Below are 18637 nucleotides of genomic sequence, written 5' to 3' on the forward strand. Positions count from 1 at the left end.
TCAAAGGTAACTTTTGCTTTATTTATATTATTTGAATTTTTAAAATCATAATAGTATCACTTTACAAATAACAACTACATGTTTAATATAATTACTGTATTTCAAATAAAAGTGACATTACATGTTATAGATTATAAAAATAAGTGTTTTCATATAAGTAACTTAATCCATCATTTTTCTTATTATGGAATACTCATAGGCAAAAACCACATGAATAAACATAAAGAAGAAAGGAGAAAAGAATTAAATATAAAGGCTAAATAAAACAAATAGAGATGAACAAAAACTAAAATTCAATTATTTAAAAACTTATGAAAAACTAGTAAGTATTCAAAAAATTGAAATGGCAATTTCCCATATATAACAAAAACAAGCCAGCCTAAATGACTTTAGAGATAACCCTTTACTAAATCTTTCAAGAAAAGATTAATCTTATCTCATACAGGTTTTTGTAAAGCATAGAACAAGAGAAAAAAACAGCCCAACTCACTTATAAGACTAGAATAAACTTAATACCACTTATAGGAGGTGTAAGTAAGGAAAATCACATGTATGACTATAGAGGCAAATATCCTGTGTGAAATATTAGCTAACTGAATCCAACACTGTATTAAAATTTTTTTTCTACAGGTACAGTTTTCCTAGAAATACAAAGATAATTCAATATTAGAAAATCAACCAATGAAATTCATATTAGCAGACTTATAGGAGAAAGCCCATGTTTATCTCAATAGCTATAGAAAAAAAATCACTGCTAAAGTTTAATCCTACTTACAATAAAAAGTCTTCAAAACTAAGAAAACTGCTAAAGGCAACTAAAGAATCTAGTTATTGACTAGAAAATATACTTGACAGGGAGATTAGAGCAGTCTTACACTTAAGGCTAGGAACAAAAAAAGGAATGCCTGCTAATGCTATTCCTGCTGTTTATGGGAGTGGAGGAACTGACAAATTCTGTGATAAGAAAAAAAGAGCCATTCGGGACTCGCAGACTAGGAGTAAAAAAATAAGTATATAATTTATGACAATTATATGATGATTTACATTAAAAATTAAGGAAAGACAGCTATTAAAACTAAAAAGATTAAAACCCAAACATTTCTATATGCAAAATCAATATTTCAAAATTCAGAAGCTTTCCTGTAAACATGCAGTAACCAATTGGAAAACAAGAAAGCATGTCAAAGCAACCAAAACTAAAGAATCTAGCTATTGACTTAAAAAAAAACTGCATACAACCTTTATGGAAAAAATTTTAAAGAACATTAAAAGAGACCTAAGTAAATGGAGAAAAATACAATGTTTATGAAAGCAAAGATTTAACACTATAATGATGTCAATTCCCTCTAAAATGATCATAATTGTAATGCAATTCCAACAAGACTTTAGATAGAATTTGGAACTGATTCTAAATTTACATGGAAGAAGGAAAAGTCCACCAATTGCTAAAACAATTCTCAAAAGAAGAGCAAAGAGAATAAATTCACGCTACCTGATATTAAGGCATACTGTACTGAGCTGCACACTACTTGATATTAACACATACTGTACTGAACTGAGCTTTCTGTGCTTTATAGCAGTTTCCACTAGCTATTTATTTTACACATGGGATGGGGATTGGGGAGTGAGATCCAAAAGGGAGGGGATATATGTACACATAGAGCTGATTCATTTTATTATACAACAAAAACATAACACTGTAAAGCAATCATACTCCAATTAAAAGAAAGACATACTGGAAAGCTATAATGTTTGAAGTAACTGTTAAAACGTGATACAATTGCAGGAACAGCTAGGAATATAATGAGTACAGACACAAATTTGTATGCCAATTATGCCCATGGGGAGTGATATACGGTCAAATTGTTATCATGAATCACTGGGAGAAGAATGCATTATTTAACAAATAGTACCGATGAAATTGGCTCACTTGAATGAACAAAAAACTTGAATCATTCTTACATACAGAGAAATTCAGACCTAAACACAAAAGTTACAACCAGAACATTACTAGGAGAAAATGTAGGAAAACAGTTCTGTGACTTTGGGTTTACAGAGGAGTTTGTTAACAAGACTGTAGAAAGCACAAGGTTGTGCTTTCTAACAAGGTGGTAGAAAGCACAACCTGTAAGGTAAAACGTGATGGATCTATCCACATGAAATGTAAAGATTTGTGTTCAACAAGACATCAGCAATGGATGGCAATCTGGGAATCTATTCTTTGCAGTGTGTATCATCAACAAAGGACCAATAATTAAAAATTTTAAAGAGCTTCTCAAAAGTAACCAGAAAACCCAATAGAAAAGCAGACAAAGGGCAATTCCCTGGTGGTCCAGTGGTTAGGTCATTGGGCTTTCACTGCAAAAACAAACAAACAAAAAAACAAAGCATATGCAGAAGCACTTCACGAAATGAGAAACCAAAGTGTCTCATGAACATATGAAGACATTTCCAATCTTGTTAGTAATCAAACAATGCAAATTCAAACAATAGTAACATACTGCTTTATGCCCTTCAGATTTACCAAAATCAATTCACTTTATTGTCTATAAGGATGCAGGGAAACATGATCATCTGATGGGTGTATAAACTTGAGCCAGTCTGGATAATATTTTGGATGTATTTAATCACAAGCATACAAAACATATTTACAGAAAGCCCACATCCCTCCAAGGGATAAAAAAAAAAAAAATCCCAAACACCTTAACACATACAGGAATGTTTATGGTAGCATTATATAGAAAGTGAACAGTTAGAAACACAAAAGGCACTCCAGCTTCATATTTAACTGGAGTTCTGAAGAATGACAGAGAAGAGTTTCCTGCCCTGTATGGTAAATGCATATAGCTCGAGAAGAGACATTCCATAGTTGTTAAACAGACTAGTAGTGAAACAGGTTTTTAAGGAGTTGAAAGAAAAACTTGGTAACATTACATCCATTGTCCTTGGTTACTCACACAATTTATGGTTAGCTAACAGGAAAATAAGGTCTAATGCCAATGACATTAGTACCCTCCATTACATTATTTTCTCTCTTCAGTTGTCTGGTATGACATTTCACTGAAAAAACAGGATACATTTTCACTTTTTCTAAAATTCTTTGAAGAGTGGTAGAGAATTATGTCTTATTTATTATAGCTTAAAAAGCATTCGACTAACGATGTTACAGAACCATGTTTTGAGCTATAAATAAGAAGTTTAGATAAGGATTTTGTATTCTCAAATTTGTCATCCATGTTTTACCTGCCTATTTTTTTCCATGTCAATGAATCATTATTTACTTCATGTCTTCCTTTAAACGTTTGCTTAAAAAAAACAAAATCAGTTCTGTCCTAAGTAAAAGTATTCATGAATGAGATTTGATGTTACATTTTACAACATATAATTTAAAACCATAAAATAAAATTATGTACTATATACAATTATTTTTATGTAATGTGCTTTATGGGTCTAGATTAGATGATTTCTGAGGTTCCTTCCAAATTAACATTCTGTCATTCTGTGTTAGTTTTTCTACTTCGGCAATTTAGTTGTTCAATAAAGAATGCAATTAACTATAATCTTATAACCATAAAGAAGTGTTATGAGGGAACTCCCTGGCGGTCCAGTGGTTAGGACTAAGCGCTTTCACTACTGTGGCCTGGGTTCAGTCTCTGGTTGGGGAATTAAGATTCCACAAGTGCAGCACAGCCAGAAAGAAAAGTGCCATGATATTCTGCTTCTTAAAAATCTAAAATAGACACATTAAAACTTACCAATTCACTACTTCTGTTAGACAGGAAATTATAAAATATTTATAGGGTGTAGAAGTGAGTGATGAGGTATATGGTATGAAAGGAGTAAGTTAACAGATTGCAGAATAGAGAGAAAGAAGAATTAAGACATCCACTGTCTCCTTGCTAACTGGGAAAATTTTACTCTCTTGAGACTGTCTGAAAATCTAAATGAGGTGAGAAAGGGTTGCAAAAAGAAGGGTAATCAGTCATAGAATATAGCTTGAGCAATATATTTCAGAAACATAAGGTTATAGCAGAGAAGTGATAACCCTAAATAAAATGTGCAAGGTCGGCAAGAAAAAAGAATTCAGTACTTTCATATTTCAGCCAACCAAAATCATGGTAAATGGTCTTTAGGCAGATGATCAAAACCAAAAACTAACACCCCTCCCCCAAACAAAACAAAAAACAACCCCATCACCCACCAGAAATGATGCTTCTGTGTTATTTTCATTTGATTCCAATTCCTAATCTCAGCTTACTCTGAAGAGTAAGTGCAAAAGTACCAACTAGTTCATCTGTAATGTTTTTCAGTAGCAGACACTATCTAGATATTAAAACCCAGAAAACATTGTTTTTATTCAAAATATACTTTTCATTAAAATTTTCAATGTATTATTCATTCAGTTCAATATTTTTAGCAGCAAAAAAAAGATTTTCCAGGTCATATCTGTTTGCCTATTTAAAACTCAAAATAACAATAAACTTAACAGTTATGGCAAAAAAAATTCCTTTAAAAAAAGAATTTAAAGTCATTTTTAAAAAAATGTGAATAAAACCAGTAGACAATACAATATTCCTATTTAGCAATGTTTCTTTTTACAATAAAGAAATTACTTTTCACAAATGTGATTTATTTTAGGTTCAGGGAGTTACTAGTTTAATATCAAGGTTATTAAAGAGGATGAACTTAGTAAGGAAGTCGTGGTGATGCTTTAATATGGAAAATCTTTGTATAGAAAATTATTTTCAAAAAAAAAAAAAAGAAAATTATTTTCAAATAATTAGTATAGAGCAAACACCAATAAAATTTTTTCATATAAAGATGTAAATTACATGTGACAACTTTAAGCTTTGTGTACTTATATTTTACACCATAAATGTACACATTTCTTTCTCTTAGATTTGAATGTTATCTTAAGATATTAATTTATGGAAAGCTAAACCAATACAAGGTATATTTAAAATTCATAAACACAATGCCATGAATAGAAATTCTAATAGATATTCTGTATCTTCAGTCATTAGAACTGAAAGTTACAAAAGACTATCTTCAAAAGTTCATTTTTAATTTACAGGGATGAGACTGTTAATTGTAGTGTAAAACTGACTAACCAAATTTGCTTCTCTGTTGGGATTTACAGTTAATCGTTAACTATTTACTTTCAGTTAAGTAAGTAGTATTGATTATTTTAAGTCAACCTGCTTCCCAGGAGGATTGTGGCTGGTTGATTTTTATTAGCTTTTTCAAATTATGTCACTTTAGTGCTTTTAAGTCATCAGAATTCCATTAAAAATTAATCACAGTAGTTCGGGGGATATATTAACCTGCTTGTAAAAGGTAGTAAGACTGAGAAAACAAGCTAAGACAAACTGTAAAGTGCCAGGAATTAATTCAGAAAATCAGATTTAAAAATTAGGAATATTGTTAGTTTACTAGGGAGAAAACCCCCCAGAAACCTGTATGTGCTACACCTGTGAATAATTCAGCAATCACCTAACAAGCTGTGGACCCTGTGAAAAGAAGAAACTGGTTAGTATGTGATGACACATATTCAGAGGAACCCAAGAAAGGCGATTTAAAATGCGAAAACTGGCAGATTTACAAGCAGGAAGAGAGGCTTTTGAATATCACACAACCATTTTCAAATAACACTCATTTCAAGGTGAAGATGAAAGGAAAAAAACAAGAGACCCATCACTGTTGTTCACTGCTGACAATAATTCTATTGTGTATTTTGTTATGTATTCTCGAGTCACAAGAGTACAGTAGAATTTGAGTAGAAAAAATACAGAAGCAGTTAGAAAATTTTTTCAGGTAAGTTTGTTTTTCCAAAGAAGTTCATTAAACTAAAAATATAGACTTGCTACCGCAGCAATTTAATGGTCACTCATAGGCTTATTTGAAAGCTGAGTCAAAGCAAAAAGATTTTATTGGACAAACTGGCAGTAAAATGTGGCCTCAAGCTGCAGATTCATCAAAAAAACACCAAATTATACAGTTCTAAAACTTGGATTTAATGCCTCTTGAGTTGTTCCATTACAATCTCTGATTTGATTACTAATGCCTGACCAAAAATGTAATGCTATAAGATACACAATTAGAAAATAAAAACAAACCAAGTCATTACTTAAGGTTTGTTTTCTGAAAATCAAATTCCTGAAGCTGAATGGATATTGAAAAAGTATAAAAACTGAATTACCAAGAAGGCAATTCTTGGCTAGGATATAGTCATGAAAAATATCCCAAGGACAAAGCTCAGATTTTTATAACATGGTGTAATGGAAACATCACTAGACTGGAAGCCAAATAACTTGGATTCCACTCCTGTCTGCTCTAACTGGTTTTGTGACCTCGGCCTAATGATAACCTGTTTCTATAAGAAACATAGAAAACAAGAGGATGTAGATCAGATGGCTTCTAAGGTTTTCTTCCAATTTAATTACAATTTTAAGTCTTCTAAGAAAAGTTTTTATCAGACAGCCCTACCTGGAATGGTATAATCAGATGGAATGGTGATTTCTAGGAATACAAGTATGCATATACAACAAAAGGGTGGAAGCTTCCCTGGTGGCTCAGAGGTTAAAGGGTCTGCCTCTAATGAGGGAGACTTGGGTTCAATCCCTGGGTCGGGAAGATCCCCTGGAGAAGGAAATGGCAACCCACTCCAGTATTCTTGCCTGGAGAATCCCATGGATGGAGGAGCCTGGTGGGCTGCAGTCCATGGGGTCACAAAGAGTTGGACACGACTGAGTGACTTTATTTACTTACTTAAAAATGGTTTTGAAAAACTTATTGCTGTCACTGTTTACAAAACAGACTAAACTCCCATGGGTCTCAAGGTGGGAAAACCATAGGTTATAAACCAGTCTTTTCAACTATATTAATATTCCTGAGTGACAGTAGTTTGCTAGCAGCAGTGTTTATTTTATTTGAGGCCAACGATGCGCAAAATACCATCTTCTTGATACTATTTAAGAAGCTGTTACTGAATTGTGGTGGTTGTGTCTCCCTCAGTCTCCCCAGTTCATATGTTGAAGTAATGGAATATGACCTTATTTAGGGATAGTGTCTTTATTAGGTTAAAATGAGCTTGGCAAGGTAGGCCTTAATCCAATGACTGCTTGATTCCCTGTAAAAGGGAGACAGACTTGGACACACGGAGACCATGTGAACATGAAGATGACCACATATAAGTCAAGGAGAGTAGCCGAGAACAGATTCTTCCTTTACAGCTCTCGGAAGGAACCAACTATGCTAACATTTCAATTTTGAATTTCTAGCCTCTGCAACTGTGAGACAATAAACTTCTACTTTTTACGCCACTCAGTTTGTGATAATTTGTTATGGCAGCCACAGAAAATACAGACGCTAAGACTGATTTACCATTATCAAAAGTAATTTATACCTTCTCATAACAGCAACCCCAACCTCTCATACCTTCCTATTTCTATTTTAATACTTCAGTGGGTTTTCTCAGAAAACAAATGATTTGGTATCAGAAGTTCAGGCATGACTTTGCAGTTGCATAACTGAAAATGAACAGATTACAAATGACCTGTTTCATTTATAAATGAGTTATGAAATGTTCCTTTATCGTTTAACCCCTTTATCAGTTCCTCCCCATCTAAGATTATTTAGCACATGGATAGGGGCTAAAATAAGGATTACCAAAAAAAAAAGGATTGCATAGAAAATCAGATCTTTCCCTCTTACCGTAACATGGGGCTCCTAGTGCCACTGAAAGGCTCACACAGATGGAGAGCACTGACTGTCCTGGGGATAGGAACTCCTGGGGAATGCAAAAGCACGGGCTGGATCTTCTTAACGGGAGTATCAGTGGCCTTAATTGTGCACTATGTTGCACTTTAGCTCTGCAAGTGCAGTACTTTAATGACTTCATCCATGAAAGACTGATCTTGTTTTGAGTTTAAAGAAGAAAAAGTTTGTAACACCTGTATTTATGGAAGGAAAACTACAGTTTCTTTAGTGTATATTTCCTATCAACTCATAAGATCAGAGCACATGCAAGAAACACAATGACAGTTACCAAAAGTGGTTAAAATCACAAATGCATTGAAAATATCACGTTTAGGATACAACTATATACTGAAAAGGCAGCAATGCCAAGAAAACTGGCAATTAAAAAGATCTTGTTAAAGACAATTCTCACAAGTTGTATTTAAAATCATTCATTTTAACATTTTCAAAATAGTTGAATTTATTATTTCACATCAACATTATGGAAGTTAAAGGAGAACAATCAAGTTGTTTCATGGACTGGAAGGTGACTTATTAATTCCCTTTCATTTCCAAACCTCATCAAGCAGTCACTACATTTATGAGGTAAATCAGCCGAATGCTTGAAATCTAGATGAATTTTAAGATCTTCAATCTGTCCTGTTGAATATTCACAGTATTGACATAAATAAATCCCTTCAGATAAATGTGAATTTAAATGTTTGCAATATTCTAGCATACTTGAGAAGCCTTTCCCACAGTCATCACAAACATGAGGAAAAATTTTAGTATGTTCAATGGCAACATGTCTGTTAACATTTGTATGAAGTCTACTCCGAAACCCACATACTTGACAAACAAAGAAGTTTTTACATTTGTCAAATGTGATTTTGCTTAAGAGGCTATACTGTCCATGTTCCCCATTGTTATACTTATCACTTAACTCTATTAATTTACATGCATGCTCATTTACCACATGGCTATGCAAGTCTTCTGGATCATTCGTTTCATGTTCACAGAACTGACACAAGTACTGTTCATCACAGCTGTGCTCCTGGAAATGTAGGTAGAGTTCACTGCTTGAGGAGAACTGTACGTCACATTGCTCACACCAATAAAGGTGATCACTAAAATGGGTGTCTGCAATGTGCTGGCTGAGGTTCTCAAAAATTACGGTCTTATAATCACAGTATTTACATATGTAGGGGTCCTCTTCATGGAGTTTGGCATGTTCAATCAGAAGCATGTTGGTAGAGAAACTCTCTTTGCATACTCGACACACGTTTGAATCAGTACGCTTGTGCTTCAAGATCATATGCTGCTTTAAATCAGAAAAATATTTGCTGTTGAACTCACAAAGTTCACATTTATAGAGGCCACTGCTGTTAGCTCTCAGTAAAGGCCATTTCTGCTGGGCAGTCACATTCAAAGCTTGGCTCTTGTCAACAATTTTGCAAAGTTTAGCTGGTGGCTCTTCATCAGTTTGGTCTTGGAGACTCTCAGAGGAATTGTTTTCTGTCTCTATATCATAGTCTTCAGAAATTGCATGCACTTCTGCGGCAATTGGAACATCTTCAGCATTGTGAACTTCTATGGGGCTCTCCTCTTGGGTTTGCTGGTGGACTGATTCAGGGGAGTCACAGTCTTCATCACAAATTTCAATATCAGCAGATTTTTCTGAAAAACAAAGCAAGACTATTATTATTATTACTAAATAAAACCTATTAAATAGTAATTGGCAAAAAAAAATTTATTTTACTTATTCTTTTTTTCACTGAACTATACAAAATGTGCAGATGCTATTAGTTTCTCTTACCTGTAGGAAAGACAGTGTGGTCTAGAATTCTAAGTACAGGACTGGGAACCAAGTAGTTTTGATTTCTATTTCTGGCTTTGATTCCATCTGTAAATTTTGGCAATTCATTTGATGTCTCTGTATCAGAATCATCATCTGTAAAAAAGAATTTGGAAAAATACCTACTATTTATATCAATCAAAACATTAAACATTACGTGGATAAAGTGAAATGTCAGTCACTAGAGAAAACTGGGCTTCAACATCATGTCTTTTTAAAAAAGACTATTTTTCAGAAGTTTCAAATTTACAAAGTAAATAAATAAGAAGGTTAATACAGAGAATTCCCACATACCGCGCATTCAGTCTCTCCATTATTAACATCTTACATTGTTTGTTATAACAATGACCAAATGCTGGTAAGCTATCATTAACTAAAGTCCATACTTCATCCCGATTTCCTTAGTCTTTATCTAGTATCCTTTTTCTGTTCCATGGTCCCATCCAGGACACATAACATTTATTTGTCATGTCTCTAGGCTACTGCTAGCTGTGGCAGTTTCTCAGAGTTCCCTTGCTTTTGATGGCCATGACAATCCTACGGAGACTGGTCAGGTATTTTGCAGGATGCCTCGCCAATTAACTCTGCTTTCTCAAGATTACACTGGGATGGCTCAGACGGTGAAGCGTCTGCCCGAAATGCGGGAGACCCGGGTTTGATCCCTGGGTTGGGAAGATCCCCTGGAGAAGGAAATGGCAACCCACTCCAGTACTCTTGCCTAGAAAATTCCATGAATGGAGGAGCCTGGTGGGCTAAATTCCATGGGGTCGCAAAGAGTTGGACACGACTGAGTGACTTCCCTTTCCCTTATGGATTATTTGAAGGTAAACATAGAGGCAAACTGCTTTGTTTTAAAAATCACATCATATAGAAGAGTATAAACTATTAACATTATTATGACTGCTGACATTGAACTTGATAACCTGGGGCTTTACCAGGTTTCTCCACTGTAAAGTCACGCTTTTACTTTCCACACTCTACAGTTTGGAACTAAGTTACTGAGTGCAGTCTGTACTTAAGGAGTGGAAAGTTATGCTTCACCTCCCTGAGGGAGCATTACCTATGTAAGTAATCTGGAGTTCCTCTGTACAGATTTGTTTCTTGTCCCTTATTTATTTATTCTATCATTTATTTATATCACTATGGACTCATGGATATTTATTTTATACTTTGGGTTATAGTTCAATTTCTCCCCCTCTCCAACTATTTCAGCTTTGGCTACTAGGAGCTCTTTTAGTTGGCTCCTTATGCTCCTTTGGCATACTTGTATTGAATGACTCTATATGTTGAGTACTTTCTTATTTTCTGGCACAACAAAATGCTCCAGGCTCATCTTTTAGGTTTCCTGCTCCAGAACTAGAATCAGCCATTTCTCCAAGAAGCCCTCATTCTTTCTATTGGAAAATGGTATTAGAAACCAGGACCAGGGCACGAGATGTGCTCATTGCTACTGGGATGTTATTTCTGTTAGACTCTCAGTTAACAGAGCAGAAAATACGTGCATGTGCACTACTACAAATATACTGACATCCCATAAATGTTTCTGTATGTAACTGTGTCTATATTAAGCCAAATATGAGCTCATACTGATGTCTCTGACTGAATGTTCTTTAAACGACCACATCCTTCACCTTGTGTTCTTTCCTTCCATTAGCCCTCCAAACAGAAACGCAGCTGAGCAGAACAACTGTGTGTAACACTGTTCTTTCTGTGTGGGGTTTTTTTTTTTTCCACTCTACACGGCACTTAGGATCTTAGCCCTCTAACCAGGGATTAAACCTGCACCCCCCTGCAGTGGAAGTACAGCGTCTTAACCACTGGACCATCAGGGAACTCCCGGAAATACCACTATTCTTAACTTTTCATCATAAATACTCAAAACTCTGGGTCACTCCTGCTTCGCCACGAATTCCTAGCTGACTAAAACTGATAGAGGAGGATGTGTTTTTGATGTATATGTTTGAAATGATGTTAAAAATTAAAATTCACTTACCCAAAAGTCTCTTGTTTTCTTAAAACAAGTTTAGATACTTGCTCATTTTGAAATCATCACTTTCACCCACATTTTCAAATAGGAAATGAAAAATTATAAAAGCAATTTGAATGAAAATATTTTGGAAAATTTAAATATACCTTTGTTGTCAAAATATTTTAAGTCCGGTTGTCTCATAGAACAAACACTGTAACAATGATCAGAAAAAATTCCATTGAATCCATCTGCAATTCTGCTTATTCCAGAGGAATCTGAACATAAAACAAAATTAAAAAATTTTCAAGCACACCGTACACATAAACATCTAATGACAGCCATCTCTTTATCCAACATAAATACATTTTCATAGTATTGTAATAAGGTATTAATATTTTCTTGAATTCTGAAGGCTTTCATAATTCAGATATTGACTTTGAGCCTTGAAATAACCATAAATTATACAATTTAAAATATAATACTTAGAAACACACTAAGATATAATTTTCATGGTCAAGAGTCCCACAAAATATGAATATGTAATAAATGTGTTAATTGCAAAAAACACTGAATTAACTACCAAGCAGATCTGCCATGTACTGCAGAGAAAGCATAATACACAGAGGAAGGTCTGAGGACCAGTTAGGGCTTCTGAAGACAGTCATTTCAACTCTTGCCTCGGAAGGGCCAGTTAGGTAGACCAGGTTTAATTTCCTCAGATATGAAAAACAAGTAGGCTGGGTTGGTTACCAGGTATACCTGAGACAGCCCCAAGTATACATGTGCATAGCATAAGAGGTCAAGACCTCTTATTTGCCAAGATAGTAGAGCCATACTCAAAGAAAAGATCTAAAGTCATATAATCAAAATGAAACTTAAAACATTTCTGAAAATAATGTACAGGATAAAGTTTTTTTCCAATGATGGAAAATTACTTCCATCAAGGTTATTATTAAGACTTAAGCACAAGCTTGGGAAACACAGGCAAATCTCAATTATGCTATGTAAGTATGTAACTTGGATATCTAATCTTAAATATCTATAAACTATGAAGTTGTGAGAATTAAAATAAATGTCTGTGAAATTCTGATGTATGCCTAGCATACAGCAGATATTGAGAAATATATTTTGAGAGAATTTACTTACAGTTTCCTCTTAGCTAAAAGTTCACCCAGATATTTAACTCTAATCAGATCATTTATGAGAAAATGGATGGAAACACAACTGCATGAGAATTGAACACGGCCTAACTTTTAAATAATTTAATCGTACACTGACCTGAATAACGAGAAGGATGTAAAGTCTTCCTTTTTCTTTTTTTAGGATATTCATTCATATCTTTTTAATCTAAAAAATGGAAAAATTTAACAAATACATCACAAATAACAAGTGTTAATATTGTTATGCAAATTTCTTCTAATAAAAAAATTGGCTGGCGATAGGAAATGTGTCATAAAAATCGACTTCAAGAGAGAAATGTTAAACAATCTGGCTTATATTTTAAAATTACTTTTCTGATCAAGTTTAAAGGCTGTGTTCTGTTTTCTTTCTTCCTGAGGTTGAGAACGTTTCAAATGTTGATGTAATTGTGAAAACTGAATAATTACATAAGCCGCAAGGAGATCCAACCAGTCCATTCTAAAGGAGAACAGTTTTGGGTGTTCTTTGGAAGGAATGACGCTAAAGCTGAAACTCCAGTACTCTGGTCACCTCATGTGAAGATTTGACTCATTGGAAAAGACCCTGATGCTGGGAGCGATTGAGGGCAGGAGGAAAAAGGGACGATAGAGGATGAGATGGCTGGATGGCAATACCGACTCGATGGATGTGAGTTTGAGTGAACTCCAGGGGTTGGTGATGGACAGGGAGGCCTGGCATGCTGCGATTCATGGGGTTGCAAAGAGTCAGACACGACTGAGCAACTGAACTGAACTGAATGCTTATTTTCTATAAAAGAAAAATTGTACCTATGATACCAAAAAAAGAGTTTTATAGGTATGTTTCTTACAGTTGGGAATATTTGGACAGTTTTGAAGCCACAGTTCAGTTCAGTTATGTCCGACTCTTTGCAAGGCCATGAACTGCAGCACGCCAGGCCTCCCTGTCCATCACCAACTCCCAGAGTCCGCCCAAACCATGTCCATTGAGTCGGTGATGCCATCCAACCATCTCATCCTCTGTCATCCCCTTCTCCTCCTGCCCTCAATCTTTCCCAGCATCAGGGTATTTTCAAATGAGTCAGCTCTTTGCATCAGGTGGTCAAAGTTTTGGAGTTTCAGCTTCAACATCATAACTACCAATGAACACCCAGGACTGATCTCATTTAGGATGGACTGGTTGGATCTCCTTGCAGTCCAAGGGACTCTCAAGAGTCTTCTCCAACACCACAGTTCAAAAGCATCAATTCTTCAGCGCTCAGCTTTCTTCACAGTCCAACTCTCACATCCATACATGACTACTGGAAAAAACCATCGCCTTGACTAGAAGGACCTTTGTTGACACAGTAATGTCTCTGCTTTTCAATATGCTGTCTAGGTTGGTCATAACTTTCCTTCCAAGGAGTAAGTGTCTTTTAATTTCATGGCTGTAATCACCATCTGCAGTGATTTTGGAGCCCAGAAAAATAAAGTCTGACACTGTTTCCCCAACTATTTGCCATGAAATGATGGGACCGGATGCCATAATCTTAGATTTCTGAATATTGAGCTTTAAGCCAACTTTTTCACTCTCCTCTTTCACTTTCATCAAGAGGCTCTTTAGTTCCTCTTCACTTTCTGCCATAAGAGTGGTGTCATCTGCATATCTGAGGTTGCTTATATTTCTCCTGGCAATATTGATTCCAGCTTGTGCTTCTTCCAGCCCAGCGTTTCTCATGATGTACTCTGCATAGAAGTTAAGTAAGCAGGGTGACAATACACAGCCTTGACCTACTCCTTTTTCTATCTGGAACCAGTCTGTCCCATGTCCTGTTCTAACCGTTGCTTCCTGACCTGCATACAGGTTTCTCAAGAAGCAGGTCAGGTGGTCTGGTATTCCCATCTCTTTCAGAATTTTCCATAATTTATTGTGATCCACACAGTCAAAGGCTTTGGCATAGTCAATAAACCAGAAATAGATGTTTTCCTGGAACTCTCTTGCTTTTTCGATGATCCAACAGATGCTGGCACTTTAATTCTGGTTTCTATGCCTTTTCTAAAACCAGCATGAACATCTGGAAGTTCACGGTTCACGTATTGCTGAAGTCTGGCTTGGAGGATTTTTAGTATTACTTTACTAGCATGTGAGATGGTGCAATTGTGCGGTAGTTTGAGCATTCTTTGGCATTGCCTTTCTTAGGGATTGAAATGAAAACTCACCTTTTCCAATCCTGTGGCCACTGCTGAGTTTTCCACATTTGCTGGCATATTGAGTGCAGCACTTTCACAGCATCATCTTTCAGGATTTGAAATAGCTCAACTGGAATTCCATCACCTCCACTAGCTTTGTTCAGAGATGCTTCCTAAGGCCCATTTGACTTCACATTCCAGGATGTCTGGCTCTAGGTGAGTGATCACACCATCGTGATTATCTGGGTTGTGACGATCTTTTTTGTACAGTTCTTCTGTGTATTCTTGCCACCTCTTCTTAATATCTTCTGCTTTTGTCAGGTGCATACCATTTCTGCCCTTTACTGAGCCCATCTTTGCGTGAAATGTTCCCTTGGTATCTCTAATTTTCTTGAAGAGATCTCTAGTCTTTCCCATTCTATTGTTTTCCTCTGTTTGTTTGCAGTGATCACTGAGGAAGGCTTTCTTATCTCTCCTTGCTATTCTTTGGAACTCTGCATTCAGATGCCTTTATCTTTCCTTTTCTCCTTTGCTTTTCGCTTCCCTTCTATAGAGAGCTATTTGTAAGGCCTCCTCAGAGAGCCATTTTGCTTTTTTGCATTTCTTTTTCTTGGGGATGGTCTTGATTCCTGTATCCTGTACAATGCCATGAACCTCCTTCCATAGTTCATCAGGCACTCTGTCTGTCAGATCTAGTCCCTTAAATCTATTTTTCACTTCCATTGTATAGTCATAAGGGATTTGATTTAGGTCATACCTGAATGGTGTAATGATTTTCTCCACTTTCTTCAATTTCAGTCTGAATTTGACAATAAGGCCTTCATTACCTGAGCCACAGTCAACTCCCGGTCTGGTTTTTGCTGACTGTATAGAGCTTCTTCATCTTTGGCTGCAAATATAATCAATCTGATTTTGGTGTTGACCATCTGGTGATGTCCCTGTGTAGAGTCTTCTCTTGTGCTGTTGGAAGAGGGTGTTTGCTATGACCAGTGCATTCTCTTGGCAGAACTCTACTAGCATTTGCCCTGTTTCATTCTGTACTCCAAGGCCAAATTTGCCTGTTGCTCCAGGTGTTTCTTGACTTCCTACTTTTGCATTCCAGTCCCCTGTAATGAAAAGGACAGCTTTTTTGGGTGTTAGTTCTAGGTCTTGTAGGTCTTCATAGAACTGTTCAAGTTCAGCTTCTTCAGCATTACTGGTCGGGCATAGGCTTGAATTACCGTGATATTGAATGGTTTGCCTTGGAAATGAACAGAGATCATTCTGTTGTTTTTGAGATTGCATCCAAGTACTGCATTTCAGACTCTTTTGTTGACCATGATGGCTACTGCATTTCTTCTAAGGGATTCTTGCCCACAGTAGTAGATATAATGGTCATCTGAGTTAAATTCACTCATTCCAGTCCATCTTAGTTCACTGATTCCTAGAATGTTGATGTTCACTCTTGCCATCTCCTGTTTGACCACTTCCAATTTGCCTTGATTCATGACCTAACATTCCAGGTTTCTATGCAATACTGCTCTTTACAGCATTGAGCCTTGCTTCTATCACCAGTCCCATCCACAGCTGGGTGTTGTTTTTGCTTTGACTCCATCCCTTCATTCTTTCTGGAGTTATTTCTCCACTGATCACCAGTAGCATATTGGGCACCTACCAACCTGGGGAGTTCATCTTTCAGTGTCCTATCTTTTTGCCTTTTCATACTGCTCATGGGGTTCTCAAGGCAAGAATACTGAAGCCACACATCTTCTTCAAAAAAAATAGTCACAAATTTGTATTAATCCTCTGGCTTCAGAGGGGGTAAAAAAAATCACCCTCATCATTCAGAGGCTCAGAATATAATTTTCAAGAAAATATCCTTTTCTTACTCATGAGGTCACACTCAACATTCCATTGAGAACAAAACAGATGTGGCAGCTACTGAATAAATGTCCATAGACTGTTATAAAATTGACTAACTAGTTTTACCACATCCCACTTACTTGGTGTAATTCTTAATACTGGAGTGAGGAAAACTGAATTACAGGGAAGTTTTCGCAGATGGTGAAATATGCCTGTAGGAAAAACAGGACAAAAGTGTTATGAGCAAAAATGTAGTTCATTTCTGAGACTCAAGGTACTGGATGTTAGTTTACTGGAAAGCTATACAGAATTAACTCTAGTACAATATGTTTTTGAATACATACTGCATTAAGTACTAAAACTTGTATAAATTGATAAATATGTCACTATATATAAATATGTGTCATATTTCTTTGAAGTGAATTTACCTTCTAAAGCTATTTTAACACCAAAAAAGGAACATAAATAAATACACAGGAATATAAATCTCATTAATTTATTTGCGCATGCTCAGTTGAGTCCAACCTCTTGAAACTCCATGGACTGTAGTCTGCCAGGCTCCTCTGTCCATGGGATTTTCCAGAGAAAAATACTGGAGTAGATTGCAATTTCCCACTCCAGGGGATCTTTCCCACCCAGGGATTGAACTTCCTTCTCCTGCCATTAATATATTCAGTCACAGTGAAAGCCAATATAATGAAAGCTGACAAATTAGTACAGGCTTTTTTTGGTCTCTTTTTTGGCTGCACTGGGGTGGCTTGTGGGATCGTGATTCCCTGATCAAGGATAGAACATGTGCCCCCCGCTGTACGAAGCATAGAGTTCTAATCACTGGACCACCAGGGAATTCCCAAATTACAGATTTTAAACTGTTTAAATCCTCCTTATAGATTATTAGTAGAATAATAATGATGATCATTTATTGGGCACCAATTATGTACCAGGCTGTGAACATACTTTTTTATTTAAACCTATGATTAGAAAAATCTATAACACGCTCTCCAAATCACTATTATCTATCCGTTGTTACTCATAAAGAGGGCTTACCAGGTGGCTCAGTGGTAAACAATCTGCCTGCACTGTAGAAGATGCAGGAGATACAGGTTGGGACCATGGGTCAGGAAGATCCCCTGGAAAAGGAAATGGCAACATGCTTCAGTATTCTTGCCTGGAAAATCCCATGGACCAAGGAGCCAACGCAGAGTCTGACATAAAATGATGGCTAAACAACAACTGATAAGGAAATTAAGGCATAAACTTAAGTCAGGGGAATAGTAAATAAGTGACAGGGTTGAACAGAGATCTAACTTGAACATAAGATTTTCTATGCTTTTAATCTCTTTTATTTAGGGAGATAAAGTGATCAGTCCAACTGAAGTAATAGTGTTAGAATGAGAACTCTTTCTTCCATTTCAGATTAGTGTTCTTTCTACTATAGCAGTGGGAAAATAAGGAATGTCAGAAAAAAATGCATTGTAAAGTTTTTTCTGTGAACTTATAAGTTTCTTTTCTTATCACCATGGTGATACAGGTACACAGTAGGTAGAACTTGGCATTGTTATTTCTCATCTCAATTCTAGCAATAGGGAACTTGAGATGCACATACTATTTTTGCTGCTTTATTAAGTGCTGGGTATATCATTACTGGACTTCCTAGGAGGTTCAGTGGTAAAGAAACCACCTCCCAATGCAGGAGAATCAGGTTTGATCCCGGGTCAGGAAGAGCCTCTGAAGAAGGAAACAGCTACCCACTCCAGAATTCCTGCCTGGGAAATACCATGGACAGAGGAGAATGGTGGGAAATACACAGTCCATGGGGTCGCAAGAGCTGGACACGACTTACCTACTGAGCAGTAACAAATTATCAGCACTATACATAATGTAATCATACACATAAAGTGCTGCTGA

The 18637-nt window shown here is 36.1% G+C and overlaps 1 protein-coding gene across 4 annotated transcripts in view; it reads right to left on the reverse strand.

Annotated features, from left to right (window-relative positions):
* Window positions 1–18637, reverse strand: part of ZNF639 (zinc finger protein 639) — a 21188-nt gene continuing 2551 nt past the window's right edge. For 2 of the 4 annotated variants that reach the window (XM_042234208.2, XM_060393453.1), the window contains exons 2-7: window positions 17777–17859; window positions 16870–16941; window positions 12840–12908; window positions 11726–11836; window positions 9554–9688; window positions 1–9414 (exon numbers count right to left, since the gene is read on the reverse strand). In XM_042234208.2, coding sequence (XP_042090142.1) covers window positions 8261–9414; window positions 9554–9688; window positions 11726–11836; window positions 12840–12897 — 1458 coding nt within the window. In that variant the 5' untranslated portion in view covers window positions 12898–12908; window positions 16870–16941; window positions 17777–17859 and the 3' untranslated portion in view covers window positions 1–8260. The remainder of the gene's footprint in view (window positions 9415–9553; window positions 9689–11725; window positions 11837–12839; window positions 12909–16869; window positions 16942–17776; window positions 17860–18637) is intronic. The other 2 variants (XM_027958186.3, XM_027958196.3) reach the window with 1 other exon arrangement.

Source organism: Ovis aries, chromosome 1 (genome assembly GCF_016772045.2).
Source record: "Ovis aries strain OAR_USU_Benz2616 breed Rambouillet chromosome 1, ARS-UI_Ramb_v3.0, whole genome shotgun sequence".
NCBI lineage: Eukaryota > Metazoa > Chordata > Mammalia > Artiodactyla > Bovidae > Ovis > Ovis aries.